We start from the raw sequence: 18098 nt of genomic DNA, 5'->3' as shown, positions 1-18098 counted from the left end.
CAGAAAGGGCCACGTGTTGGTGAGGCTCACTCGTGACTACCCGAGATGGGGAACTGAGGGAGCAAGCTTGAGAAGAGTTGGAATCTAGGGTAACACCCCCCCCCCACACGACAGGAGTGTATGAGTTTCCTACTGCTGCTGTGACAGATGATCACTAACTTTGTGGCTTAAAGACAAATGTATTATTCCGTCAGCTCAGCTGTTTTTTCTGCTCTGGGTCTCACAAGGCCAAAGTCCAGCTGCTGGCTCGTTAGGCTCCCTTCAGGAGGTCTGGGAAGGATCCACTTCCAAATACAGCTGACCCTTGAACAACAGGCCTGGACTGCGTGCGTCCACTTGCAGGTGGGTATTTTCCAACAGTAAACACTGCAGAGCCACGATGCGCGGCTGGTTGAATCCTTGGATGTGGGACTGAGTGTATGGAGGGCCACAGGGCCGGCTGTAAGTCACTCAGGGGTCTTCACCTGCACAGGTGGGCGGCGCCCCTAACCCGTGGTGTTCAAGGACCAAGTGTGCACCCCAGTTTTTGCCACAGCCGTCCCTTGCAGTTCGGGACCGAGGCCCCGTTTCCTTCCTCGGCCCCTTCAGGCCTGTCTTCGGGGCCTGCACACGGTCCCTGCATCTCAGGGCCAGCAGGGGGGCATCCAGTCCTTCGCGCCTGCACCTCCCTTCTGTGACCACGAAGGGCTCCTGTGATATCACGGGGCTCACCTGCATCACCTCCCTCTCTTAAGGTCAGCTGACTAGTACTTCATGCCGTCTGCAAAGTCCCTTCACGGCAGCACCTACATCAGCGTGATTGGATGACTGCGCAACCAGACTGAACCCTGGTTTGGAATCCTGCCTGCCACCGGGAGGGGGGTGGAGGGGCTGGCCAGATGACCATGGGCGCGAGCACAGAGGCCGGAAGTTCACACCATCAGCTTCAACCGCCCTTGAAACGGGTCAGGATCATACAGTAAGTCTTGGTAAGTGCAGATTTTCAGCGCTGTATGAACGAGTTTATTTCAACGAGTGAATGGTGCAAACTACGCAGCGTCTCTTGGCAATGACCGGCATATCATGAGGATTTCAGGTGCTAATGCAGTAATTCTCAAACGTTGTTATCTCAAGATCCCTGTACGCGCTTAAAAACTTATTGAGGACCCTCCCCCCTCCTCCCAAGGGCTTATGTTTTTGTCAGTTACACCCGTTGGCATTTAGTGTTAGAAAATAAAACTAAAAAATTAAGGCAAATATTTATTTTAAAATAATGAACACACGTTAATATACACTTTTTGTAGTTTCCAAAACAAAAGAAGAAGAGTGGCGTTGTTTTCCACTTCTGCAAATCTCCTCGATGTCTCTCTTAGCAGAGGACAGTGGGTTCTCACATCTGCTTCTAACAACACATTCAATTCAGTGCAGTGCAGTCTGGCCACATCGATATGTTCAGTAGTTGGAAAACAGTGCATATTCTGTTTTAGTCTCTTCCAAAACAGAACAAGTGGTAGTTTCAATCAACTTTTCATTCTGTTACGTTGGTCCACCTACACAAGAACGAGACCGTAATATACTGATGATTGGAAAACACTAGCTTACTGAGCCACGCACAAATACCATCAGTCGTTGCTGGCGGGGGTGGGGGGAGAAAGAGGGAGACTCCAGAGACCCTCCCGGAGCCACAGTGAGCAGGTGGCTGCCGCCTACAAGCACTCTCACCAGACACCGGACCCGTCGGCACCTTGATCTTGGACCGCCAGCCTCCAGAACTGTGTTGTCTAAGCCACCCGGACTACGGTACTTTTGTTGTAGGTGTTCCACTGAAGTGACAGGGTCACAATTCATTTCTGAGCAGCCGTCTGTCACGCAGACGTGTGAGTAACCGGCTGTCAGTCACATTTAAATAAAGACGGTGTCCACAGGGAGGGGCCGGTCCAGCTGAGGCGGCTGCCATGCCTGTTACGTGAGGTGCTTCACACACTTGCTGTGTCGAGCGAGCACCGAGACGCGTTGTACTCTGGGGCCGAAATCTAATGACTCAGTGGCTGGCACTGCTTCGAGGTCACCCTTCAGTGGCAGCAGCTTTCTAAGCGGGTGGTGGTGAGGAATACAGCTTCTAGCACCACCACCCGATCCCTACTCACGAGTTTTACCCGTCACTGCTTTTGCACCATCAGTGCAACTGTCAACACGGTAAAAACGGCAAATCAGCTCTTAGAAACTACTGTTGACCTCACAGCCCCTTGAAAACCGCTGTTATCACCTACGTAAGACGTTACAACAGCATTCAGGACCCAGCATGTTCCAGGTGCCCTCGCTGCTGCCACTGTGTTCCCCCAACGCTCCCCAAGGAGCCACCTGTCTTTGGTGCCCTCTTTCCTGGCACTTCAGATGACCCCCGTCTGCCCGGCTACCCCCAAGAAGCACCTGAAATGCAGAAACACTTCTCCACACCTAGTAGTACTTCAATTATTTGTTACTTCGTTACTCCCCCCCCCCCGCCCCCTTTAGTGGAGCTGTTTCACCACGAACAAAGAAAGAAAGGATTAAAGACATTCGGTCACATACAACCCACTAGCCTCTCAGCCCCTGCAGAAGCGTTTGTATTTCTGAGTGGTTGTTTATAATTAAAGACCAGGCCACCTAACAAACATTGAATAGGGAACTCCCTGGTGGCCCAGTGCTAGGACTTGGCGCCGTCACTGCTGGGGCCCGGGCTCGATCCCCGGTCGGGAACTAAGATCCTGTAAGCTGCACGGTGCAGCCAAAAAACAAAACAAACTAAAGGACAAACAAACAAAAACACTGAAAAAGCCGCAAGTGCAGGAATTGGGAATCAACAGGACAATGCTGGGCCCTGCGTGGGAATCCGGCTTCAGGGTCAAGTGCCTTCACTGCTCTTGATACACACAGGATGAGGTGTGTGCTCTTGAAGCACACGGGGTCGGCTACAGTACAAGGGATATAAACTCGACCAGCCATTTGGAACTGGAAGATAAAAGGTAACGTGGTACCCTGAAGAGGTGCTTTTACCGGAAAACATCAAAAGCTTGTGAAACAACATGTCTACGAGTTTGTTCATAGCCACATAGTTTCTCTCAACCAAAACCAGGAGAAGCATCTGTGAGGTCCACTCTTTGGAGGAGCGGTTTCGTAGCTCTTTTCATTCAACCCCAAACCCCTTCTTGTGAGACTGGTCCAAAGCAAGTTGCTGTATGTTCTTTATAGGCTAGAATCCACCCTTGTAAATCAACTCACCTGAACTACTAGGTCAAGACATTTATCTAAGTGGGTCTAAGTCTGACACGATCCCAAACTTGACGCATTCTGACGCTGCACCCAGAAAGCAACAGTGTAAGTGATGACAGTGCCACTTCACAGTCCATTTCATGATGAAATGTGTGCCAGGTTGTATGTTCATTAGGGTGAATGATACTGGCGCTTCTACTACGCTGCCTAGCGAAACCACCAATGCGTTAACGTAGAGAAAACACGACGACCCAATAGATAGGACTGGTCAGCACCCAGGTCCCCAGGAGAAGGAACCCTGGATCATTTCCTAATTCTATGGAACCTGACTGGTCCAAATCCTCTCCCCCTGGTGGCACAAGAGTGAACTTTATCATCACGATTCTCTAAGAAACATCCTTTTAGAGAACCAAACACAAGCCAATGGGGAGAGGGGAACTCTCGAGTTAGACTGCCAGGGTTTGACTAAGCTCTACCATGTACTGGCCAGAAGAGGCTGGCAGATGATCAAAACTCACCTGTAGGATGGGAATAACAAGAAAACTGTCTCCTTTACAAGGTGGTGAGAACAGGTAAAGTTCTCAGAACACACCTTGGCCTTTGGTAAGGGCTATGTCACTGTTAGCCAGTATTATTTTAATAAGCAGAATTAATTCAATACCAATCTACTCATACATGGTCATTGCAAGGTATTTCCTCCCACTTAACCCATTTTTCTACATTTCACTCTACTTGTTCTGTTCCTCTGATAAGAAAACGCCAACAGGGTTCTGAATCGCCCTTCTAAGCACCTGCAGGTGGTGCAGGAGTCTGTGCCCACGCTGGCCTTCTCTGTACACATGCTGGCCTGCGCTTAGGGTGGAGCCAGGGCAGGATAACGCCAAGGGGACTACGTGAAGGTTACGCTGTTAACGCGGTCTCAGTGGCACAGTAATAACGCCCTAGCTCACGTCGGTGTAACCTAAAAGCACGTTAAGACATCCCACAATCGTTTCGTGGATACTCACCTCTGACGGGTCTCTACAGTCAAAGATCCACCCATTTACACAGATGCAGCATTTAAATAAATAGGACCAAGCCCGTAATTCCTCAGTGTTAAAATAAATCTTGAGAACAAACGAAACATTTAAAGCTGTTAAATATAGGTCCTACGGCTTATTAAAAAAACAAGAAAAAAAAGAATAAAAAAATCAACTTAAACCCCTTCAGTTAAGGCATTTGATGAATGTTACAGTGAATGTTTCTTAACTTGAAGAGCAGAATATAAAGGCTGTTTAAAGAGTTCCCTTTAATAGCAAATACAAAAAACCTGTGAGATCACATCTCTACAATTCCAGGTCTCTGAACAAGTCAAACTATAGCTACCAAACAGCTACTGTTGCTATAGCACCTACAGTGTCTAATGAAGGACATGGTAATAAATAACTGCAGATGCATCACGAGACACCCATTTATTTAATCACGGTAGCGGATCTTACTTCTACATTTTATTCTAAATTCTTTTTTTATTCTTCAGATTCTCCAGGCTTACGGATGTCATCAATCTTCAAAATCATTCTAACCACTTGTGTTGCAAGAGAGATCTGCTGCTTTTTGCCAATCAAGGTTTCTATGACGTGTTGTTGCTTCATATCTGAAAAACACATATAAATTACTATAAAACAGCATACATATTTATTACTAATACCTTGCTCCAATTTATGGAATTAGAGTAAAACTTAAGAAACACAAATTTGGAAGCCACTAGTCCCGGTTATATTTTCAGAAGAATATACTTCCACTGCTTCCCAGGACATTCTGGAATGTGAACCTGGTTTCCAGAGAGCTGTGGGGACAGGGCCTCCTCAACCACAGGCTGCGTTTCTCAGTGACCTGCCGAAGGGGGAATTGCTCAGCAACACCTCATCCCACAGCACACCCAATGCCGTCACTTACTGATAGTAAGCCCGATGTGACCGTGCCTGAAACGAAAAGTGACTCCAACGACCTGGGCATTCAAGTTAAAGGAACTGAAATATGTGTCTGACAAGGAGTTGCTGCTGTTACTCAACTCCTTGGGCTGTTAACCTAAAACCCAGAATACACCTACAGTTCTAAGTAAAAACAGAAGAAAACAAAACACAACACAACACCAAGGGCTTCCCTGGTGGTGCAGTGGTTGAGAATCTGCCTGCCGATGCAGGGGACACGGGTTCGTGCCCCGGTCTGGGAAGATCCCACATGCCGCGGAGCGGCTGGGCCCGTGAGCCACGGCCGCTGAGCCTGCACGTCCGGAGCCTGTGCTCCACAACGGGAGAGGCCACAACAGTGAGAGGCCCGCATACCACAAAACAAACAAACAAAACCAAAACACCAGCTGCTGGAGACTCTGTGGTCAGGACTAACTGCAGAATCCCAGAGACGGCCCCATCAGGAATCACTGGGAATCACCAGGACCACCGTTCCAACACGCTAAAGCTGCGCTACGTTTTCAGCAGATGAACTATGCGAGTGCTACAGAAGTTACAGTACCTCCCATTTATAAAACACCCTGGAATTTACGGGACACGACCATAGAATCAGCTGTAAACCGAAAAGTCCATTTCAGAGCTGTCTTATAGGTCATACAGAACCCACACCGACAGACATTTGTGTAAAAAAGGTAAGATGGAAATTATTTTCTAAAATGGAAGTCACCTTTGGAATAAATACCGCACTGCAGCTTTTTGTTATTAAAATTAGTTGTAGGTTGCTAAGACCAGCAGTCTAACAATTCCCAAGGTAATTAAATCAAATGTTCTAAAATTCAGGACCTGAATACCTGAAGTGTGTTTAAGTATTTAAAAAGACAGGATAACACGCAGCACGTAACGTTTCAAGTTAAGTCGAACCGCAGCCCCAGAGCGGTGATGGTGCCTCACCGTTTGTTCCCCTGTGCATACAGTCAATCCCAAGGGCAGGGTTCATCTCCTTCACTTGTTTGGCTCGGACTTCGGTCATAGTCTGGATGGGATTCATGCCGCTGTTTTCGGCAAGGGCCATGGGGATGACCTCCAGAGCGTCGGCGAAGGCTCTCATGGCGTACTGCTCCAAGGTCGGGCACTGGAAGGGCACACGGTTACGGTCAGCGTACTTGGCCAATGCCCCCCGCCAGCAGCTATTTGGAAACATAATTAAATCGCGTACCTTGAAAAACTAACTCATAAAGAATTCTAAGGACAGACCGTCCTATGAAAACGTCACTACAGGATAAGGATGGAGAAGGTACATGTGTGAGAAGTCGGAACAGGTCAGCCCTTCCTGCTGTGCCTGCAGGTACGACGTCTAATTCTGAATTTCAAGTAACATTAAGAGTGCAGAGATTTGCTGTTGAGGCTGCAAGGTCTGAAAAAGGCTGAGACACGCTGGTTTGTGGTAACCCGCACTCGAGTACACGGGCGCGAGAATCGACGCAGATCGGACGCCTGGGGTCTAGCACCCCGCTGCACAGTTTGTGACGGGTCTCACTCACCTTGTCGGCCTCCTGGCTGACGGCCAGAGCACAGGCTATTTCAGCAGCGCCTCCGCCGTACACCACGCGGTTGTCACGGATGAGGTTCCGGATGACACACAGAGCATCGTGAAGGGATCGTTTAGCTTCCTCGATGATCTGGGGAAAACAATTTTGCCTAAGTTAACGTGATCACAATCTAATCACTTTAGAGCCGAATACCGTGCACCTGGGGTTTAATCTAAGTGCTTGCTGGGTACTGGAAATATTCCTACCTTGTCCCCAGTAATATCCTTGGTTAAAAAGACTGGTGCCAGAAAGTTCTTTGCCAGATGGTTTCTATCTATTCTACTTTTCCTCCCTATAATGTAGTTAAAAACCCCCAAAATACAGGGCAGCCAGGGACTCATTCCAGGACCTATGCCCAAGTGAAGGGGGTCAAACAAAAACGACAAAGAAACACCCTTACAATGAGTCTTACTCATCTCGATGCACTAAAAACCCATTCCTGGTGAATGAAGAGCATGCCTATGGTTACCACTCAGGTTCCCCATTTATACCTATGAGACAGGAAAGGCAAGTGGGCCTCGTAGACCCAACAGTGGAACACGGTCTTCAGTATCTTACGTTGTGACGTGTCCTTTTTTTCCCCGGCTGCACCGCACGGCTTGCAGGATCTTAGTTCCCTGACCAGGGACCGAGCCCAGGCCCTGGCAGTGAATGTGCTGAGTCCTAACCACGGGACCGCCAGGGAATTCCTGACGCGTCCGTGCTTCTCTAAGGGAGATGCTGTCATCTTTCTCAAGGTAACTGTGTCTCAGTTAAGTACATTATGGGAAAAGCCAAATCACGTTCCAAATTCTGAAACAATGTAGGACAAACAACTGTGTTCTCACCATCTTATTTCCTCCTCTGATGAAAATGGTGACGGCTCTGGAGTTCTTGCACTGCTCGATGACCAGCATCTTGTCTTTAGTGGTCCCGAATGAAATTTCCTTCACAAGACCTGCAAAGCCCAGCTTCTCGGCCGTGAGCTCTGAGAACCTCGGGACGATGCGGCCGCCCGTGGCAATGGCGATCAGCTGACCAGCAGGCCGGGGGAAAGGAAGACCAGGCTGGTGAGCGGGGACTCTCAGAATCGCACCACGGAGGAGCCACACTTGACCCACGAGCGCCGTGTTCAGTAGAACCTCTGCCCCAGCCTGGCCCAGGTTTCAAAGTCTGCCCCGAAAGCCTGGCTCACTGAGCAAGGTTCCGAAGAGCTGGGTGTCCTGGTCAGGCTGCGGCGGCCCAGCGCCATGACCCCGTGCGCAGCCCTCAGCTCCCCACCCGTCCCCGCCACGAGCAGCCACGAGGCCACATGTGCCGGGCTACGGACCACGTCCGCCGGGCTACGGACCACGTCCGCAATGGCTCTCAGTACTGATGGGGCTGACAGTGAGGTGGGCAGCCTGTGCTCCTGCCTCAGAGTGCCTACGAGACAGCCAGGGAGAGAGGGGAAAGCGTCTCCAAGTGCCGTGAAACATCAGAAACACATATAAAAATGGTGACAAAGACTCTAGCGTTCTCCTCTCCCCAGCGCACCCTCCTCTTATCTGTGGAGCCCTGGCAGTGTGCTGACTGCAGGCGAGCGAGGTCACTGCAGCCTCACGTACAGAAACGCACCGTAAGCTCAACCCATGCTCACAGTCTCTTCGCAGGGAGCCTCCTACCTCGATTTCAGGGCCTCCGACCCAACGAACCGCAGGCAGGTTATTCTGAAGAAGTAAATGATTTGCTTCGTCGTCAAAGCCCCACTGGCAAATGGCTAGGTTAGCGCCAGTTTCTTTAATCTGGGGAAAGAAATGCCGCAATCATGTTAATAAAAAGTAAGTACTCCTTGAGCTCTTCTGTTTGAAAAACAGTGAGAAACATAGCTAGGTGTGTAGGTGGGTGCATTAAAATAATGCACAGAAAAGAGAGGAAAAGAAATACCCAAATGTCTACCTTCTGTCATCTCTAAACTCTAAATATTGAACACGTATCAACGGGAATCACCTCATTTTTAAACAAAGCTTTAAACGTTAGCAATTCACGTGAATGCCACCGTTACAAGTGAAGCAACACGAGGCACGTCAACAAGGCCAAAACCCTGCCCCCCGGAAACCAAGGTCACAGCTCTGTGTTGCCACGAACACCTATGAAGCAGTTTATTTGTGTGTGTGTTTAACAAAAGTTGAATCTTGCGATACAATTTTCTGTAGCTTGCTTTTCGCACTTGAGTAGGCTATCCTCCGTGGAACAAGATACAGGCTAATTTACAGGCCGACAGAGGTGACCCTGATTCTAGCACTACCTTCCCCCGCCCCCAATGCCACAAACAGCTAAGTGGCTCGTCCCGGGACGGCGGCAGTGATCGGTACTGTCAATCCCTCCCCGGGCGGTAAGGACTATGCCGTGTCCCACAGCTGCCATTTCACTCCTGTCTCCACCCACCCACCTGGTTCTCCCCCTCCTCCCCCCTTCCCCGACCCTCTGGAAGCTTCCAGTGGCCCTCTGGAATTGAGCCCATCGCCAAACTCCTTCTTGGCAATGTTCCCTTTCCATTCTGGCTGTAAACGAACGCTGGCGTCCCCTGAAAAACCAACATGCCACGCCTCCTCCTCAAATGGCTGTTTTCCCTCCCACCTGCTCCAAACAGGAGGGGCCCTTGCCTCTCCCGGCCACCCACAGCGTCCCTCTTTGGGTCACACTCTCATTCCTGACAGTGTTGGCATCCAGCCCCATCACCACTCCTGTTAGCATTCCTGGCAACCTGCACACCTATCGACACGGTCCACCTGACCCCCTTGGCATCTTGGTTCCTGTCCGCTTTTCCTGCAGGGCACCTTGGCCAGCACTCCCATGGCTACCCTAGATGGAGCCCAGGTAACAAGCTTTCATTTACAACCCTCTGCCAGCATACCCAACCCCTCAGCCTGCGGTTCCCAGCCTCAGGGCCTTTGCACATGCTGCCCACGCCCACCTCGCCGCAGCCTGGAACGCTCCTCACCCAGCCATGCGGCTCTCACTTCTCTGAGGTCTCTGCCCACAGGCCACACCCCCAGAGGCCCTCTGACCAGCGTCTGTAACAGTCCCCCGACCCGCCTTCCCCCTATTCTGCACCCTAAGAGCAAGTGCTCTGCTTTGTTTACTGCGTATATCCAGTGCCCACGACAGCGTCTGGTACATACTAAGCAGAGAGATGTACCATGAAAGCATAAATGAACGCAACTATTCCCCCCTCCCCTCAAAAACACTGGAACAGGTTCTAGTTTGTTTGCTATGATAATGTTTCAATAGAGACCCATGTTCATGCATCCCTGAGTGCTGGTGTTTAAAACTCCCAAGGACAGAGTCCCCAAAAGAGGAAACCGTTTCGTCGGAGAGCAGGCACGTGTAAAACGTTAATAGCCAGAGAGAAAGTTAAGTATTTATAAAATAACACTCTTGACTTGTTGAAGCAATGAACTGGGATGACTATGACTGCATTCTGGTTTGATTTCGGTTACTCAGCAACTCTTTTGTCTGAAAGTTATACTTGGAAGTCTCAAACATGTGGTAAGCCACACTACAACTGTTCAAACCTGGCACACACTAGCTCAGATGTGCCCAGGAGAATAAGCACATAAAATCAAAAGTGCAGCTCCAAATACACAGGCCGAGTCGTTCATGCGCCCCAGACACATTACCATTTTAAGACTTGCCCCCTTATGCTGTCCTGTGCCATTTGATTTTTTTTCTCACTGTGAATGTTTATCCATTTGATAATTTAAAAGTAAAGGAGGGGCTTCCCCGGTGGCACAGTGGTTAAGAATCCGCCTGCTAATGCAGAGGACACGGGTTCGAGTCCTGGTCCAGGAAGATCCCACATGCCGCGGAGCCACTAAGCCCGTGTGCCACAACTACTGAGCCTGCGCTCTAGAGCCCGCGAGCCACAACTACTGAAGCCCGTGCACGTACAGCCCGTGTTCCACAACAAAAGAAGCCACCGCAATGAGTCGCCCCCGCTCGCCGCAACTAGAGAAAAGCCCGCGCAAAGCAACGAAGACCCAACGCAGCCAAAGATAAGTAAGTTTATATATACAAAAAATAAGATTTAAAGAAAAAATAAAGGAAAGAAGCCTATACCTTTAATACCTTATTTGTAGCCACACAAAGTAGCAAGATTAACACAGATCAGCACCACATGTATTCACTACCTGGAGCTAACTAACTGCATCCTTTCAAAGTTTTAAATTTCACCAAGAGCCACGGTAAGACTTACCTGCCGAATCATCTCCTCAAACTTCTCCTTCTCATATTTCTGAAGGGCTTTAAAATCTTCTACAGACGTCACATCCAGCTTATGCTTCGTCTTTGGTTTCGGCGGTTCAAACGGACATGTTAGGATGGCAATCTTAGCATCTTCCACTTGCTACAGTGAGAGACAGAAACGTTATGAACAAACCAGTGGGCTAAGGAGGGAAAAGCCTGAAGCTGCAGAAGGCGCTGACTCACTTTGGGCATCTGCGGGTGACTGAAATCCTTGTCCACGATCACGCCCTTGATCAGCTTGGTGTCCTCCAGCCTCCCGCCCACTTTGCCTTCTACTTTGATGAGCTCGAAGTCAACGTCTCTGCGCTGCATGTCGGCCACAGTGAGGACGGCGTTCACGGCAATCTCGGCCATTTGTCGGTGACAGCTGTTAACCCTGAAACACACGAAACAAACCTTTCATGTTCACTGAACAGTGACTGCAACCAGAGCACAACACGTGATGTGGTAACTCATGACACAACATACTGTGACCCACAGATACTGTACAAAAAGAATGCCACCACGACCTTCACTTTCAACCGTCTGGAGCAGGGATTCTTAACCTGGGATGCAGGGACCCCCAAAGGGAATCATAACCTGGGATGGGAAAATAATTCCATCTTTATTTTCACTAACAATAACTGAAATTTACTATTTCCTTCCATTATGAATATACGTAAGGTAAGAGACCACTGAAGTATGGCAAGAACCGAAAATTTACCAAGACTGCCACTTTTTAATACTATTAACATCCTGAAGTCCAAAACAGAATGGGAGAGCGATGAAACCACCAAGGAGAAGCCAATCTCATCCACAGGAGGTGCAGCACTTAATGAGAAAGGCCTGACCATATCAGTTACAGAGGGGGGACGTTATCTTTTCTGAAAGTTTTGAAACATCGGAAAAGACTGCTCAGTAATTTTAACTTGATTCTGGAGAAACCACAAGGGAACTCTAGTACTTGAAATACAGTGCCTGAAATCTTAGGTCACCTAGAACAGATAACCATGAAACTAAAAATACCGTGTGACCTAAGTAACTGATATACAACGTTTTGCTTTATGTTGAGGATACCTGGCCCTCGTTATCCATTTGGACATTTTCTATAGTAAAGACCTACACATACTGGGGTTTTATAAAGACTTGCAAATAAAGCAGGGTCAACTTAGAAAGCAATAATAACACACGATTTGTGCACTTCAAGAAAGGGTAATGCCTGCTTTCCAGGAGAAAAACAATGCTGTACTTGTGACAGAGGCCACCCTGGGTAGTCACCCTTGCCCCGGAGCTGTCTCAGCTCAGACCTGCAACAAAGGGACAGCTGGCATCACTGAAGACTTCTTTGCTTTAACACAGTGCTGCAGTGGATGCCTCTCCCCGAAGGCAGAAAGCAGCAGACATTTTTGTAGTACTTCCCCTGACCTCTAAGTTGAGACCATGTCTTCCTTCTTGGTACAAATTAAAAAATTTCTCAAATTGATATGGATAAGAAAAACAGCGTAATAAGGCACCTTACACTGGATTTTTATGCTACATTTTTACAAGAGCCCACGAGTCTCTACCGTTGTTCAAAGTAAGTGTGTCCTGGGGCTGACGCTGCTTTGAGTCTCTGGGGCAACGACTGTGTCTTGAGTCCCCAAGACTTGGCAGCAGGCCTGGCACAGTCAGTACTATGTAAATGTTCCAAACGTAAGTCACTTTCAGCTTAAGTCAAACTTCAAGACTGCCCCTTCATACTAAATCAAAATTCTGGATCATTAACTTGCTTGTTGAATGAATAAAAGCAGAACTTTCCCACTAAAAGGCTTCCTAGCAAAGAAATGGTAGAAAGAAGTGCTATGAAAAATTAATACATCCCACTAGCAGGACCTTTTGCTAACCCGTCCTATCCTGCCAAATTAAAGAACTCTCTAGTTTCCAAATACTGTCAAGAGGCCTTAATAACCAAACCTGGAAATTCAGCTTCCAATTAAAACACAAAATGCCCGTCTACATTTGCAGTAAAGACAGAGTAAACCAAAATAACAACACAAACCGAAAGCAGCTCATTAAATCAACAGGAAACCATCAATGATAATTCTCAGTTGCCTTTCTGAACAAGCACACAAACTCTGCCCACTCTGTGAACGCGCCCGGCAACACTGTACTGTACACGCACACTTTGGAGCCCAGCGTGGTCTTCGCGGTCTGGATCAGGGGCTCGGTGTCCTTCGTGTCGACGAGGACACTATCGCTGATCCTGTCCAGGTACTCGATAGCGATGCGGGCGGCCTGCTCGTAGCCATCGGCGATCCTGATGGGGTGAATGCCACGGTCCAGCAGCTGCTCAGCCTCTTCCAACAGGGCACCAGCCAGGACTGAGAATGAGACAGCACACACCTGGCTCAGGAAATCGCTAAAACTCAAAACAAATTAGATGCTGCCGCTGGAAATACGAAGGTTCCAGAATTAAGCTGGAAGCATCTTAGAGGCCGAGGCCATCTAATCTAATTCTGCTTCGGTTCTAACCTGTATGTTCAATTCTTGGTGATATACAGAATGTAAAGAACATAAATCGCAAACGTTTTTATAAAGGGGAAAAAACTTATGTATCCTGGCCCAGGGATTTCTGTTCAGGGACATTTATGTTGGCGATAAAAGGATTACAAAATTTGTTTATTATCCTCCCCCCAACCTTGCCTTTCCCTCTCACTTCAGCATCACAAAGATGAGGAGTTTGTTTTAATGCTGCTGTATTCCAAGCACATCCAGAACAGTGCTTGGTACCCAATGAATATTTGAAATATTTGCTGAATAAATTAATTCAAATTTCAGATACAGAAAAAGTAACATTAAAGATATTCATCTTATCAATCCTCCCAAACTTTTAAAAAATTCAAACCTTCAGAAAAAATTTCATGACAGTAAAATGAACACTAGTTCACTCATTAATAACATTTTGCTGCATTTGTTTTCTCTACAGATGTGTGCCTTTTCTTTTCAACTATGTGAAAATTAGTTGCAGAAATCAGACATGTAACCCCTAAATACTTCAACACAGCTCCTAAGGAAAAGGTCATTCTCCTGCATCTCTGTAACACAACTGTCATACTCAGGAACCTTAACATCGATAAGATACTACTCTAACACATGACTCACAAATGACCCCATATGTCCCAAACATTCTTCACAGCTAGGAAAAACAAACAAACCAGGCATCCAACCAAGTTTTACACATTACAGCTGGCTGTCATTTCTCTTTAGCTCCTTTAATCTAGAATAATTGCCTAACTCTACTCCCCACCCCTTTCTTGTTCTTTTATGACAGTGACAGTTTTGAAGAGTCTGGGCCACTTGTCTTGTATCGTGTCCATTTGGATTTGTCCGACTGCCTCCTCATGATTTAATTCAGAATAAACATTCTCAGCAGGCGTGTTAGGCCTGTAATATTAAATAACACCTCTTAAATGAGAAAGGACATTTTGCCTTTTCTTACCAACCACTCCTGTGGTTCCATCTCCAATTTCATCATCCTGTGATTTGGACAGTTCGACCATCAGCTTGGCGATCTGATGATCGACATCCATCATGCTTAAGATGGTGGCACCGTCATTAGTTACGGTCACGTCGCCATCCTTATCCACCATCATCTTATCGAGCCCTAAAAGACACCAATGTTTAAAATGGCTTTGACCTCTTGACCCAGTTCCTATCTAGGAATTTATTATAAATAAATAATTCAACATACATAAAGGAATATCTCCATGGAGACCTTTCTAGATTGGCTAATCTAAAGCAAAACACTGGAAACAATTTAAAATGGCCAAAACTAGAGAAATGGCAAAAAAATTATGCAGCATCACAAAATGTAACAGTCATCACAAAATATAATGTCACAAAAGACAACAGCTATGATTTAGAAAATGCTAATGGTAATTATGTTAAGTGGATAGAACACCTAATCTAAAATTGTATGCACATTATGACTGTAACCGTGTTTAAGGTCTGGAATACACCAAAAACGTTTGGCCACATTAGGGGAGACGATGCCTCCCTTCATTTCCTAACTTTCGGCAAAGATACCGTATTGACTATTTATGATTTATGACTTTTGTTAAAAAACAGAGAATGTTAGTCTCTTACCATTTGGTCCAAGTGATGTTTTCATTGTATTTGCTACAGCCTTTGCTGCCATTATATGAGACTAAATGAAACAGAAACAGCCAATATTCAAGTTACATATAATTTTAAGAGTTAAGAACATAGAGCTGATGGTTATAAAAATCACTTAAGACATATTTTCCATTCTCTAGAAGTAGCAGCAGACAGGTCCATATCTAACGGTGACCACTTCCCAACTGCTAGTGTTAGAAGACAATTCTTATGTAAAAGAACAGAGCTAAGTGCTCTGTGTTCTCTCTTTAATCCTCAACACATCTATGAGGCAGGTTCTACGGGCCCATTTTACAGCCCAGAGCAGAGACAGTCTGACCTGACAGGCCTTGCAAGAGCACTGTGCAATGCTAACGTCATATGAAGAGTCTGGCCGTCAACACACAGCACCTTGAACTGTCGCACTACGGTTTACTGCACACTCCTCTCTCAGGTGGTCCAGCCAGTACACAACCCACAAGGTGGTCAATGCTGAAAATAACAGCAGCCTGAATGCATCCTTTCCTCCTTCCACACGATTGCACTCATTTGTGTGGTTTCCTGTCTTCCTATTCCTGCCGTCACCGACCTAACCCTGATCCATCGCACCTTACAGATTTCCTGGTCTCTTACCTCACCACCGATCCTTTGGATTCATCCTCCATCCAGCTAAGCTATCCATTTCTCTCAAACATGTTACTTTCCAGTCCCCAGCCCTTAAATGACTCCCCAGCACCTCAACTCTCACGTCTGAAAGCTCCAGCTGCTCTTCAAAGCCCTCCACAGTCTGAGACCCCGCCCCCTTCCAGTGAGGACCTGTGCCTGCGACCCAACAGGTCCTCTCGTCGCTGAAGCACCAATGCACAGAAAACCCTCCGCCCGTCAAAATCCTGACCAAGTCTCCAAGCAGTTCAAGCGCGCACGTGCCGTGAAGCCTACCCGTCACCCCATCTAACAGGTAACAAAACACACAAAGTTCACCAGGTTTGTGAAAATACTGGTAATCCTCAAAATACACCTTGACTGATAGGTCTGCACAATGGAATTTTTATAGGCCAATAACCACAGGGGCGTGGCATATATATTCTTAACCAGGGGTGATACTGCCCGCCAGGAGATATTTGGCAATGCCCGGAGACACCTCTGGTTGCCACAGTCAGGGAGGGGACCACAGTGGGTAGAGGCGTAAACATCCTGAACAGGACAGACCCCACAACGGAGAAGGATTCAGCCCGAAATATCAACAGCGCAGAGGCTGAGAAGTGGGCTTTAGACCACCGGCTGCGGAGTCACACAGAGGTGGGCCTGAACCGTGATCCTGTTCTTTACTAGCTCTGGGACCTCAAGCGATCCCTTAACTGCTGTGGGGTCAAGTTTCCTATTCCATAAAATAGTACCTGTCTCAGAGTGCGAGAACTACACGAGGTGTGGCAGGTCCAAAATAACCTGGACCTTCTGTTATACTGGTATTTTGGGTGCATGTACTTGGCTGTTACTTTCTCTGAAGTGAAAAATGGAATTGAATGCGTAACACAGGTGGTGTGAGCATCTACCACATACCAAGACTGGGCGGCCACTCCTTACGTTACCCCGTTTAACTCTGGTCCTCAGCTCGACAGGGGTGTATTGCCCCCACTGGGTTGTGTAACTTGTCCTAAGTCAAACAAACAGCCCGGAGTAGAACTGTACTGCTTCTTAATTTAGTAAAACCCCAAAAAACTAAGCAAACAGGGACACCTCTGACCTGGTGACACGGTCCATACACAGCAACGTCATGGATTCCATCCTAAATACTACCTCCCCAAGTTTAGTTCTACTTAAATTGTGATTCTGTTCAAATCCCCTTCAATGGCTCCCCTCCCATCCCTCAGGATAACATCTCGATTGCGGGGCATGCAAGAACTTCCACTTTTCGGAGCCACTGTAACTTAAAGTAGACTGTGCTGTTAAAACCGAAGTGCTGTCTTCTACAAGATGCCATGCGTTCTCCTGCCCCGGTCCTTGCGTTCGCTGTTTCCTCTTCCTGGAAGCTAGCTCTTTCCCATTCAAAACATAACTCCATCCCTGATCAAAAGCCAATCAATCCTCTCTCCAACGCCTGAAGGACACCCTCCAACTTTTACCTGCCACCCCTCCCAAAACTGGTGATTTTGGTCGTACACAATCTTGTATTATGGTTATTGGTGACAACTTTTCACTCCTGCAGTATTATGGTTATTGGTGACAACTTTTCACTCCTGTAGCTCGTTTGTAAATTTTTACGACCCCATGTCCTGGAATACGCCATGCATAGACGGACTCAAAAATGAAATACGCTGTAAATGACTGAGCCTTTAGAAAGCGACAAAGAAAATGAAACTCATTTCTTTTGGGGCTGTTGTAGGGACACCGCCTGAAGGCTAAGAATCAGAGTCCTAACCGGTCAGGTGACCTGAGAATACCTCCACTGCATCCTACTGCTGAAAACGCTGCTCGGAAGAACTGCAGGCTGGAGAAACCAGCGGGGACGCGCCTTCAACGCCTGTGAATCCAAGCCACCCCACCCAACTCTGAAGGGCGCCTGCGGGCCTCTTTAACCGCCAAATGGGACTAAGGGCTTATACGTTGGCCTTTCCCGGGCCCGAGGCGTGGACCGCAGGACTGGAGACCAGAGGGGCTCCCTCGAACCTTCCCCGGGAGCACGTGGCAGAACCGCTGTGAAGCGGCGCAGGCGCAGAGCCACTGGCTTCGGCCGCGTCCTCTCATCCCACCGCCAGTGCGTCCCCGTCCCGTTACCTTGAGGGCCTCAAGTCCCATAAGACGAGACTTGCGGTCCTGATCCTTAATGATGAGGAAAGGTCGGCCATATTCATCGAAGGCGAGGGTCCCCACGGACGCCATGCTGCAGCCACTCCAGTTACTCTCCCGCAACTGGCGGAACCTACCGCGGAAGCAAGAAGACACTCTGCTC

At 47.8% G+C, this 18098-nt stretch overlaps 1 protein-coding gene across 2 annotated transcripts; it reads right to left on the bottom strand.

Moving 5' to 3' along the window:
• Positions 1–1240: 1240 nt before the first annotated feature.
• Positions 1241–18066, bottom strand: CCT5 (chaperonin containing TCP1 subunit 5). 2 transcript variants are annotated; one of them, XM_082651335.1, is made up of 12 exons: positions 17924–18066; positions 15140–15200; positions 14493–14657; positions 13176–13374; positions 11219–11411; positions 10986–11135; positions 8413–8532; positions 7597–7782; positions 6722–6859; positions 6132–6312; positions 4710–4864; positions 1241–1529 (listed from the first exon to the last, which is right to left on the bottom strand). In XM_082651335.1, the coding sequence occupies exons 1-11, from the start codon at positions 18026–18028 to the stop codon at positions 4737–4739; spliced, it is 1626 nt and encodes a 541-aa protein (XP_082507461.1). In that variant the 5' UTR covers positions 18029–18066; the 3' UTR covers positions 1241–1529; positions 4710–4736. The 2 variants fall into 2 exon arrangements, with proteins under 2 accessions (XP_082507461.1, XP_082507460.1); XM_082651334.1 differs by lacking the exon at positions 1241–1529 and having other exon boundaries at positions 4486–4864.
• Between the last annotated feature and the right edge of the window lie 32 nt (positions 18067–18098).

Source organism: Grampus griseus (genome assembly GCF_964374135.1).
Source record: "Grampus griseus genome assembly, chromosome: 3".
Lineage (NCBI taxonomy): Eukaryota > Metazoa > Chordata > Mammalia > Artiodactyla > Delphinidae > Grampus > Grampus griseus.
This window is presented reverse-complemented; position numbering and strand designations above follow the sequence as displayed.